This window comes from Oncorhynchus masou, chromosome 28, assembly GCF_036934945.1.
Source record: "Oncorhynchus masou masou isolate Uvic2021 chromosome 28, UVic_Omas_1.1, whole genome shotgun sequence".
NCBI lineage: Eukaryota > Metazoa > Chordata > Actinopteri > Salmoniformes > Salmonidae > Oncorhynchus > Oncorhynchus masou.
The window spans coordinates 18,158,040-18,170,685 of record NC_088239.1 but is presented as its reverse complement, the minus strand read 5'-3'; the positions used below and the strand labels follow the sequence as shown (position 1 = coordinate 18,170,685).

The 12,646-nt window shown below is 39.1% G+C and overlaps 1 protein-coding gene across 1 annotated transcript in view; it reads right to left on the bottom strand.

The window, feature by feature from the left end:
• The window catches only part of LOC135517289 (melanoma receptor tyrosine-protein kinase-like), a 48,824-nt gene extending 36,412 nt beyond the window's left edge, over nucleotides 1-12,412 (bottom strand). Inside the window, exon 1 of the mRNA XM_064941451.1 lies at nucleotides 12,174-12,412. Within this exon, the coding sequence (XP_064797523.1) occupies nucleotides 12,174-12,252 (79 nt within the window). The 5' untranslated portion in view covers nucleotides 12,253-12,412. The remainder of the gene's footprint in view (nucleotides 1-12,173) is intronic.
• Between the last annotated feature and the right edge of the window lie 234 nt (nucleotides 12,413-12,646).

Genomic DNA, 12,646 nt, shown 5'->3' with positions numbered 1-12,646 from the left:
CCACGGGGTGAGATCTTGCGTGGAGCCCCAGATCGAGGGAGACTATCAGTGGTCTTGTATGTCTTCCATTTCCTAATAATTGCTCCCACAGTTGATTTCTTCAAAACAAGCTGCTTACGTATTGCAGATTCAGTCTTCCTAGCCTGGTGCAGGTCTACAATTTTGTTTCTGGTGTCCTTTGACAGCTCTTTGGTCTTGGCCATAGTGGAGTTTGGAGTGTGACTGTTTGAGGTTGTGGACAGGTGTCTTTTATACTGATAATAAGTTCAAACAGGTGCCATTAATACAGGTCATTTTTGAATGACTATCTCATCTCTGTACCCCACACATAAAATTATCTCAAATCAAATGATTGTATTTGGCGCAGGTGACAAATAAAGATTGATTTGATATCTGTAAGGGCCTTCAGTCAAGCAGTACATTTCAAACACAGTTTAAACCACAAAGACTAGGGAGGTTTTCCAATGCCTCGCAAAGAAGGGCACCTATTGGGTAAACATAAGAAAGCATACATTGAATATCCCTTTGAGCATGCTGAAGTTATTAATTAAACTTTTGCTGGTGTATCAATACACCCAGTCACTGCAAAGATAAGTACATCCTTCCTAACTCAGTTGCCAGAGAGGAAGGAACGCTCATTTTATTTTGCATATTTTTTTATTTAGGCTGCTGATTTTGAGATTCTTTTTTGATTATGTAACTATGCTTTGCCTTGTGTGGAATGTCTAAGACTTTTTTTTGCATGGGTCAATACTGGGGCCCCTCCTGTTCAGCCTGTACATTAATGATCTGCCTTCTGTCTGTACTGGATCTGAAGTTCAAATGTATGCAGATGATACAGTGATATATGTGCATGCAAAGAGCAAACAACAAGCTGCACAAGAACTCACTACTGTAATGGTCCAGGTTACAAAGTGGCTCAGTGACTCGTGTTTGCATCTCAATGTGAAAAAAACTGTTTGCATGTTCTTCACAAAGAGGGCAACAGATGCTACTGAGCCAGGTGTCTATGTGTCAGGGGAGAAGCTCCAGGTGGTATCCGATTTTAAGTACCTTGGCATCATACTTGATTCCAACCTCTCTTTTAAAAAGCATGTGAAAAAGGTAATTCAAATAACTAAATTCAACCTAGCTAATTTCCGATTTATACAAAATTGTTTGACTACAGAGGTAGCAAAACTGTACTTCAACTCTATGATACTCCCCACTTAACATACTGCTTGACTAGTTGGGCCCAAGCTTGCTGTACAACATTAAAACCTATTCAGTCTGTCTACAAACAGGCTCTCAAAGTGCTTGATAGGAAGCCCAATAGCCATCATCATTGTCACATCCTTAGAAAGCATGAGCTCTTGAGTTGGGAAAATCTTGTGCAATACACCAACGCATGTCTTGTATTCAAGATCCTTAATGGCCTGGCTCCCCCTCCACTCAATATTTTTGTTAAACAGAAAACCCAGACATATGGCAGCAGATCCACAAGGTCTGCCATGAGAGGTGACTGTATAGTTCCCCTAAGGAAAAGCACCTTTAGTAAATCTGCATTCTCTGTGAGAGCTTCCCATGTCTGGAATACACTGCCATCAGACACACATAACTGCACCACATATCACACTTTCACAAAATGCTTGAAGACATGGCTAAAGGTCAATCAGATTTGTGAACATGGTCCCTAGCTGTGTGTTGCCGCTTTCCATGTTGTCTGTTGTCTGTAGCTTGTGAGGTGTGGAAACACTTTGTTGCTTTTATGAATTTTGTCTTGCTGCTTTTTGCTCTATGTTGCTCTGTCTGTATGCTACGTCTTGCTTGTCCTATGTTGCTATGTCTTGCTTGTTCTATGTTGCTATTGTCTATATTGTAATTGTTTTTAATAACCTGCCCAGGGACTGCGGTTGAAAATTAGCCGGCTGGCTAAAACCGGCACTTTTACTGAAACGTTGATTAATGTGCACTGTCCTTGTAAAAATAAAAATAAACTCAAACTCAGGGATTTCACCATGAGGCCAATGGTGACTTTAAAACAGTTACAGACTTTAATGGCTGTGATAGGAGAAAACTGAGGATGGATCAACAACATTGTAAATACTCCACAATACTACTCTAATTGACAGAGTGAAAAGATGGAAAGCCTGTACAGAATACAAGTATACATCCTGTTTGCATTAAGGCACTAAAGTAATACTGCAAAAATGTGCCAAAGCAATTCACTTTTTGTCGTGAATACAAAAAATCTCTTAATATTTTCAAGCATAAGTGGTGGCTGCATCATGTCATTGGTATGCTTGTAATTGTTAAGAACTGGGGAGTTTTTCAGGATAAAAAAAAAGAGCTAAGCACAGGCAAAATCCAAGAGGAAAACCTGGTTCAGTCTTCTTTCCACCAGACACTGGGAGATTAATTCACCTTTCACCAGGTCAATAACCTAAATCACAAGGCCAAATCTACACTGGATTAGCTTACCAAGAAGACAGTGAATGTTCCTGAGTGGCCGAGTTACAGTTTTGACTTAAATCTACTTGAAAATCTATGGCAAGACCTGATTATGATTGTCTAGCAATGATCAACAACCAATGTGACAGAGCTTGAATAATCTTTTAAAGAGTTATGTGCAAATGTTGCACAATCCAGGTGTGGAGAGCTCTTAGAGACTTACCCAGAATGACTCACAGCTGTAACCACTGCCAAAGTATCCACTCAGGGTTGTGAATACTTACGTAAATTAGATATTTCTGTATTTCAAGAAATAATTTTTAATAATTTGGAAAAACTTCTGAAAATATGTTTCCACATTGTCATTATGGGCTATTGTGTGTAAAAACATTTTTTTTATCCATTTTGAATTCAGCCTGTAACACAACAAAATGTGTTACAGTAACTATATGTAGTATGTGTGTAGGATCTTAATTTGAGACAGTTTGCTAGAGCAGGAAAATAATCATGCAGCAACAGGAAATGTGAATTATTATGAGAATTATAATTAATGGCCATTTTTGTAGGGGTTAATACATTTTTGGGGAAATCAAGTCGGTGGAAATTACAAACTTCAGAAGCCTTTTTAAACCTCAAATATACACTACAAGTTTTACATTTCCTGCATTGCATGAAAGTTCTTCTGCAACAGGGTGATCAAATTAAGATCCTACATCTGTATGTATTAAAGTGAGCCTATTCCATTGGTGGTAGACACTTATTACGAGGAAAGCGCATGATAGCCATTAGCCACCCCTCATTAACTCAATAATAGAGTTAATGTGCATTCCATCTCTACAACATTCTTCTACTATAACAGGGTTTCCTGATCCTTGGGTATTACTGACTGTGACCGGTCAGCTGACACCAATTTAATCAGTTCCCAAGTGCTAATCTTACTGAAGTTTAATCGGTGGGTATTCTAAGCTGAAAAGGGCAGATAGCTTGTATGTGTCTGGTACAATAAAGTAAAGGAGTAACACTGTCAATCACAGCTTAAGTATTTGACAGACAAGTCTTTCTGGTGCAGTGTGCACAGTGCAGGAAGGTTGTTGTAGGGATAAGTGTTTTAGCATAAACCAATCACATTGAGGCACTAATATACTGTAAATATGCTGTGGGCTGATAACTCTAACCATATCCCCCTTGATTCTTGCTGATGAAAAGTGTGAAAATCTCAGCGGTAGGCAGGAGGCTGCATATGGAGCAGCAGAAGCACATGGTTCAGATAATTGGCCAACATATTTATCCCCAGTGTTCGCCTCTCAAGGCCAGAGAACTTGGACTTTCTGTTGTTTACCCTTTTCCAAATGACCGGCGACCCTGTTCTCTGTGCTTTGCCGTTTAACCCTAAGCACTCTCCCTCTCCCCCCCCCCCTCTCTCTCTCTCTCTCTCTCTCTCTCTCTGCCCCCCCCTCTCTCTCTCTCTCTCTCTCTTTTTCTCCTTAACTTCTTTATCTGTATCACTCACTCAGCTCTTTTTCCAGTCCCCCCCACCACACACATCCAGTAAGTCATATTTCATCCTGTCATCCTTTTGACTATACTCTCTATATCTCTCTCACCCCCCCTCTAGTCGACACTTTTCTCTCATTAATGTGTCTACTGTGGGTACGTGGTATCATCAAGAATAGAGGGCGTTACCAATTCTGAATCTCTTTCTAGAGTTTTACCCTCTGTAGAATTGTGGGGTTTTGTTTGACTAGCTTGAGTGCCAGTCTGTTTTGGCTTTAGCTAACTAGTCATTGTCTTGCCTTGGCATGCATGAACACACATGAACGTTGGTCATTTCCTGCAAGAGGAGGCAACTTGGCACTTGTTTGCACATCCCTCACCTCAAGTGTGGGTCATCATTCACAATCAATAAGTGTCAAATAACAAAGCATCAGTATTGGTGTCTCTGCTCTAAACCTCTACAGCCAGACCCTATGATGGATAACACATGTACATTTTGCAACTTGGCATGTCACTTTAGAATGCAGAACATCACTTTGTGTGCATTTGCGGGAGTCCGACATATGTTGGTCAAACAAACCTATTTGGGTGGGAAATCGATAGGTTTGCTAGGGACGAATCAATGAGATTTACAGGAGATTATTAACATTGACGCCCACCACTTAGTGTCGCAAGTGCATTATCGATCCTGATGTAGAGCAGCCGTTCAAAAGTGTTTGTCCTGTCCTCCCACATCAAGCACGAGTCAAGTGACCCATCTATCACTTGTTATGTACACTATGTCTTGTTTAACAAATGCCTGGTATTTCGACATTAGGATGTGCTCTATGGCAGATAAAGGATGTTTGAGTTGGGATTCATTTATTCATCTGGAAATTACGCTAGACCTCACTGAGAACCAGACCCTAGTTAAAAAAGGTGAAATCCGTCAAAAATGAACACTGAACTGAACCAGAGGCAGGTGACCCTGATGTTTCAACATGTCATGGCAATGAGGATAAAAATTTAAAAAACAAGCCTTGTTTGTCAAAGCAGGGAGGAAGATTCAAATTGAGGAAAGAAAAATCAACATAATTGTTTAGACCTTCAAACATATTACCCACTTGGCACAGATGTCAATTCAACGTCTATTCCACATTGGTTCAACGGCATTACGTGGAAACAACGTTGATTCAACCAGTGTGTGCCCAGTGGGTGGAGACGTTAGAGACATATTAGAGACGTAACATATAGTCATGTCACACATCCAGTAAGTCTCACAACGGGATTCACTCTGTCACATATTCACTGTCATATATTTCCTCCTGCCATTCTTTTGACTCTATTTTGGATGAATTTCCTGTCTTTTGTGAATGAGAAGGTGTGGTACACTACGTGATAACAATCTTAGATCCAGATGAATTCGAAGAATTGGGGCTAGGTGGAATCTTTCACCCCCAAAAAATGCCATCTGCAATCTGACACCTGAGCTGAAACAACAGGAGGAGTTGTCACTCTGAAAGAATAGGAGAAGGGCTTTTTTGCTTCTTATCTCAATAGGATCACGAAAATTCTTCTCTCCCAGGTGAATGTCTCGCATTCCATCACCATGACTGACTGGTCTGAAAACTTTACATATGAAAAGAACACCACATAAGAAGAATCAACCCAGTGACAGGAAGTTGTTTTTTCAGCCCCCAATCCAGAATTTCGCAACCCTTGGACTCGAGAATATCAGATAAGGTCTCCCTGTCCCTCACAGCGTATGTAGCGAGAGACAATACTATTATTCACTGAGCAGTCCCCCTTTAGGTCCAAGAATGTTGCCAAGAAAGACAGAAATGTGTAACAGCAGCTTTATATTGAATTTTAGCAAATTACATGAAGGCTGCTTTAAATTAGAGAGTGCAGTTAACAAGGAGGAGGCACATATGTAGTATCTATAGAAACACTAAAGTGCCTCAGATTAAATAAAATAGCATAATGGTTTGTTTGTCAGTGTGTTTTCTAAGGGTTATTGGAGAGTAAACGTTGCGGTCATTGCTTAAAATTCACATGACTTATATTACATCTAAAAAAGGGCCATATATTGAAAGTGTGTTGGCGTATATCTGAGTTAAACTGATAGGACTCAGACAACTTGAAGAGAACAACTGTCTAGCACCAGGTTTGAGATAGTATACTCGAAACTCAAGACAAGAGAGGATCTCTACTCCAGGGGTGGCCAACACTTCCTGGAGAGCTACTGGATAGGCAGGTTATTGATCCAGCCCTGCCCTAACACACCAGTGTCAGCTCTTTATCGAGACCTAAAGAGCAGCTGATTAGTAAAAATCAGGAGTGTAGGGAAGGTCTGGAACAAAAGCCTGCACACCCAGCAGCTCTCCAGGAGGAGGGTTGACCACTCCTGTTCTACTTCAACACACCAATTGCTGTAGTTATTACTGGACATAAGGACAACATGAAAAAAAAGTGAATCTAAGCCTGACCATGGTCTCTTGTAACAGTTTATTTACAGTTTATTTATCCTGGGATTTGGTGGAATCTTTTCCAGCCAAAACTAATCTAGCCTGGTCTGTCCCATAAATTACTTTTATGATTTGTTAAATGAAAATAAGCGGATTTAGCCCAGGGGGAAAACACAAATCTGTAAGTCTGCTCATGTAAAAATAGATACTTTTCACGTCCTGACCTTAGAGAGCCGTTTTATTTCTCTATTTGGTTAGGTCAGGGTGTGATGTGGGGTGGGCATTCTATGTTTTGCTTTTTATGTTTCTTTATTTCTATGTTTTGGCCGGGTATGGTTCTCAATCAGGGACAGCTGTCTATTGTTGTCTCTGATTGGGAATCATACTTTGGTAGCCCTTTTTCCCTCCTTCAGGGTGGGTAGTTAACTTTGTTTGTGGTATTTTGCCCTGTAAGCTTCACGGTTGTTTTCGCCTTTGTTGTTTTGTTGGCGTCATTTTTATAATAAAAGGAAAATGTACGCTCACCACGCTGCACCTTCGTCCACTTCTTTCAATGGCCGTGACAATACTAGAGATTTAGTCATTTCCATGTAAAAGGACCCATGAGCACCAACATGTGAAGTTCACAGGATCATGTGAAAATGGTTGTCAAATGAAAGTGTCAATATATATATTTTTTAATTAAGGCATATTTATATTTTCAACCATTTCACATCACAAAAATTAGGAATAAGCAAAGGCTTTGATTTCTGGTCAAACATATGGAAAATGTTTTTAAAAGGGTATTAGAAACACATAAAAAACAATACTGTTGAAAAATCCCTGCCAACTAATTTCATCATGTACTTTTTGATATTTTTTTCTGCCTTCTGTAAGTTTTTCAGAAACATTGTATTCTGCCTTGAAATTCCTTTACCTAATGAGGGACGATAATGAATGTTCACAGATGTAACAAGTAAAGGTAGACCTATCAATTAGTCATACTCAACTGTACTATACTGTTCTCTACTGTACTGTATTGTAAAGGCAATGTGTCATGTCGTAGCTGACACCATTGTTTCTGCAGACATCATTGAATCTTAATACAGAGCAGATATTTAACATTGTTTTCAGAAAACTTGGGCTCATAAAATACATATTTTTTTTTTTTACTCAACTTTGCATCTTCACATTTCTTCCAGTAAATGTGTTTTTGTAAAACAAAATGTGTAAATTGTTAAAAGTAGTCCTTGTGTATAGAGTAGTATGGTTTGCTAAACTTTGAAATCAATGGTTTTTGTTTGGCATACATTTTAAGTGAGATTCCATTACCTTGGAATTGCCAATTTTCCTACACCTACAGTATCTAGAAGTGTTTGCACCAACCAACAAGTTTGCACTTGTTTTTGTTAAGTTGGGAATAAAACACACAGAAAAAAGCTAAATCATAAAACTCTTAATTTAAACTTGACCTTGCATTAAACCGTCTTTCACCCTTGTTTTATCTTTATGTTCATTAAAAAAAGTATTCCCTCATATACTGGCCAAATATTTGCTTGCCAGAATTTTTTGAGCTAAATAAGTTCATTGCAATTCAACCAACAGAGCAGCTGTGATTTGTGAGATATGATGTTATTGGACAAACACCAATAAGTGTTACAGAGTAGACACAAGTGACCTCCCCCTGGGTGATATAATTGGATATTCAGGCCTAAAATCAATGGAGCATTATTTACTCTCCACACACTCAATAACAGATGATGCCTAAATGGCTAACAAGTGCTGTATTGACATTGTTCTTGAATCATATGTGGCATCACGTGTCAAATGTTAAAGTGTTCAAATTGATTTCTAATTCATTTCTAGCTAATACTGATTTATGGTTAATTCTCAAAAGGTTCGATTTCGCCTAGTGAAAACGGTATTGTGAAAACAGCAATAAGAAAGCTTCCCTCCTTGGTTGGAGAGGACATATAATTCGGGGAATAGGCGATTTATGCTTGAGAGGCCAGCATTTTGACAGACTCTGGAGCCAAATGCCAAGGCTGGGCAGTGTCCTTGTCGTACCATAGACATAGCTGATTAGAACTAATGCCGTAGACACAGCCACAGAGCTATTTAGGCAGATTAGTAAAATATATGCTAAACAACACTAAATCAACAAAATCCAAGTCATGATAGAAGAGAAACAAATCTGAAAGTTATTTGTTTACCAGCTTGGATGCTGCTCACTTTAATGTCATATAAGGCCATATATCAGGAACTTGTTGTTGTAACGCCTGCTGGAAGGTGGTTTAAGGTTCCACAAGTCAACCGCACACTGTGTTCTTTAGACAGGGGTCTAAAGAACATATAAAAGAATGAACAACTAAAAAGGTAGTAAAGGCATGGTCTGGTCATCCAACCAACTGAACACGTTTCCAAAATCACAATAATTGTGATATCAAAACAAAACATTCAAAATATTCAATCACTTCCAAGAAACGGGGAGGTGTTTGACATTTGACCAACTTCTTTTCAATGTACATTGATACTTCCTTTTAACATTTGAAACAGAGGCGTTCCAGGTAGGGTTAGAGTGCACAGGTTGATGGGTAAAACACTCTCACAAATGGAGCAGAGGGAAATTCCGCCCAGAACTTGACTCCACATGTTTCGAGAAAGAAAGAAATGTTTTCTATTTCTCAAATAGATTGCTTCCGTTAAAAATATGTGTTACCTTTGTGTTGTTCTCTTTGCTTCTTAATACGCAACAACAGCACGAGCTAAGAGTTTACCATTTCGGCATTGCAATTCAAATTGAGATACCACATAAACCAGACACAAAGAAAGGACATACAGACAGAATATGTAGAAGATTTCCACTTGAAGACCTTATGATACTTAATTCCGAGTTCCACCGTACCTTCTCCGAGTTGATACAAAAAACAAAACAATTTCATCATGCACCTGGTAGTCTATGGTGCTTCTACTATAAAATCCTTCAGTCATGTGTGTGACATATACCTATCTGGTTTGCTGTTGTAGTTCTTCCCCATTACACCAAGTGAGACCTTTTAGTGAGCATTAATTTAGCAGACACTCTTAATGGGTAAAGGCCAGATGAGCCTCGTGCGGCTGGCTGGTTTGACTGTTTTTACAACACATGTTAGAGGCCACAGGCAGGGTATCACTAGGTAAACTCACAGGGTTCAGAGTGGCAAATGCTTTAGCTGTCCTCTGTCAACAGATTCTCAAAGAGGAATATGTGCCAGAGGCTAAAACACAGGGCTGGTCATTAGACTGATGCCACAAATTGAGTTTGATGGACTTATCATGCTCACCTAAGCTTTATTTATTATTATTTTTTTAACCTTTATTTAACTAGGCAAGTCAGTTAAGAACAAATTCTGATTTTCAATGACGGCCTACGGTGGGTTAACTGCCTTGTTCAGGGGCAGAATGACAGATTTGTACCTTGGCAGCTCAGGGATTCAAACTTGCAACCTTTGGGTTACTAGTCCAACGCTCTAACCACTAGGCTACCCTGCTACCCTAACCAGTCCTATAAGTGCCTAGTGGAGTGAAGGTCAGTGCTACTTTTCAGGACAACAAATCTCTTTTATTTCCCTCTTTTGCTTTTCTCTGCATTAAAAGAGGACACCATTCACTGAGAGTATCATCTCAATGCTAAGGCTATCTGGCAAGGTCTATTAATATCCATGAACAATAATAATAACACATTGGCATCTCTTCAGCTAAGTATGTCAAACCAGGAATAACATGCTTCCAGAAAATGGGAGCCGAAAAAGCATTCTCCTCAAATGCATTGAAATAATATGTAACATCTGCACAACAAAACAAAACCCATGATGGACCCTTGACACAATAAAATTACCCTGAAATGCAGACGGCTGCAATTGAGAACCTGGCAAGAGCTTTAGAGAACAATAGCTTCCATTGAATCAAAACAGCAGCAAACGTCACTGAACCACTGTCATATGAGAAGGTCATTACATTCACCAATTTGAGATGGGTCTTCCAATCAAATCAGCTATTTACTTGCATGAAATAATTGTGTTCATTTTTATCAAGAACCTTGTTACGTTGTTATTAACACTCAGTTATTTAATTCTTTAAGACATTGAGGATCACAATTATACTGATAAACCAATGATACTTGTTATTTGCAGTGCTAATTCCATATTATTTTTAGAAGTCTGTGTTATAGTGGAAACAGAGGGAACATGTCTAAGAAGTCAATGATGACTAATTAATTCAATTCAAACAATGTACTGAAGAGGAACACTAATTGCCATAGACACAATCCAGGATAATTGGGGTGTGAGCCTTAAGCAAGGGTCCTTCCAGGAGCTACCGTTTGTTCAAGCTGTTGTGTGAGGCCAGTCAAAGAAAAGGAACAGTCAGCTATTCTTACTCAAAGATGAACAATAACTAAATTATTGTCTCTTATGATGACGTCTGTTATTAATTACAGAAACAAAATATAAGAAAATCATGTCAGCATTTTATAGTTCAATTTACATCCATTTTACTAGGCTACCCAAAAAGGAAAAATCATTCTACATCATAACTGATAAAATATGTCATACTTTATAGTGGCTCACTGTAGAAGGTAGTGAATGAAAAAAGGGAATAGTCATTGTAACCACCAATTCCATTTCACCTACATCTAATATGACTGAATTCATCTGGCAAGCAGAACATGTTCTTTCCTCTAAATCACAGTTTATAAAGGAAACGACTGCTAAATATGTCTAATATTATAATGTTTTAACCAGAGACACTGTCTATCTCTCTGACTGCACTTAAAAATCAAGAAATGTAGAGCAGAATAAAATAGATACCAGAATTGTCCATCCATTTTGGTTAGAATGGAAATGTGTACCTGGCTTTTTGCCCAACAACCCCAGACAAATGTCTAACCAGATCAGACACTTCCACAATCTGCTAACAATCTGGTGTGTTTTCAAACTAGCGGGAGTCCCAGACAGCTAGCACTCTGGCCAGATCAGAGGGTCTCCTACTGCAGGTGGTTGTCCACTGAGGAGCCAGGGGGACAAGGGGCAGTCCCTGCTCCATGGGGGACCCCGTCTGTCATCACCACCATCTGGACTGGAGACCCACTTTGGCACAACACAGGACCAGATTTGGTCTCCTTTTTCCCAGTGGTGGCTAATGTGCCAAGACAGTTCAGACATGGAACAGGCAATGGACAGTCTCAAAGCAGTTCTGGAACGCCTGTGGGTTAATTAGGTACAAATAAACTATAGACTATTGCATTTAATTTGAAGTTTGATGTGTAATGTTTAATGTGTAAGGAGTGATGATGCAGCTTTAGTTTAGGCCTATAGTCATAGTGTTTCTGTTCAGAAAATGAAAAGTATTATTTTGGTTAGAAATAGCCTTAAAACTAACGCAGTGACAGGGACAAACATTGCAGAGCTCTATGTATATATATGAAGTCCTTAAGCAGATGTTCAGAAAAGTAGGCTAAATATCTCTCAAGTGTAGGCTATTAATTTGCATTTTTTTTAAGTTTAAAGTTTATATACGTTTGTCTACTGTTCAGTAGAGATAAAATACTATTGAAATAATGTGACACGTCTTCGGGAATTAAGCTACATGATGTGGATGTCTCCTTAAAAAAAAATGTTTGTCAGACTTTTCCCCCAACCAATAAACAGGTTACAGTTCCAGTAGAAGAAGCATTGTCATTTAGAATTCCGTGTCAAACATTCCGTTTATGTAGCCTAGGCTAACCTAGTACTAATTCCCACATTTTACCAAATTCCCCACAAGCAAAGTCGGTCTCACACCTACCTTTCTTGTGCGCTGTCAGTGTCACGCAGCAGCCCATGCAGAACAAGGCAGCAATAACTATTCCAGTTTCAGGTCGCATTGTTTCCAAAATGTGTTATATTCAATGAAATTAGAGAAGAAATTTATCCATAGTCTTGGGCGAACCCCTTTATGTGATGTATCTACCCCCACTTTACGTCCAGGGGAGGTAAGAGGTGTAGTCTATTTGGGTGGGACTTCGTTGAACGGGCACTCTCTCTTTTCCCGGTGATTGGTCCTCTTCCGTCTCTAGTATCGCAGTCAGAGCAACTTTCAATTGTTTTGACGTCATTTCGAAGGAGTATAGTTCGAAAGCAAAGCAGTCAAGTGAAAAGTTATATCAAGCATGGTCTTTCACAAGCATAGGCCATTGGAAACGTTATCTCAAATAGGCCTATCCCTGGCTGAAATAACATTTTATTAGGTTGATATGTTCATATTGCAAGTAGGATACA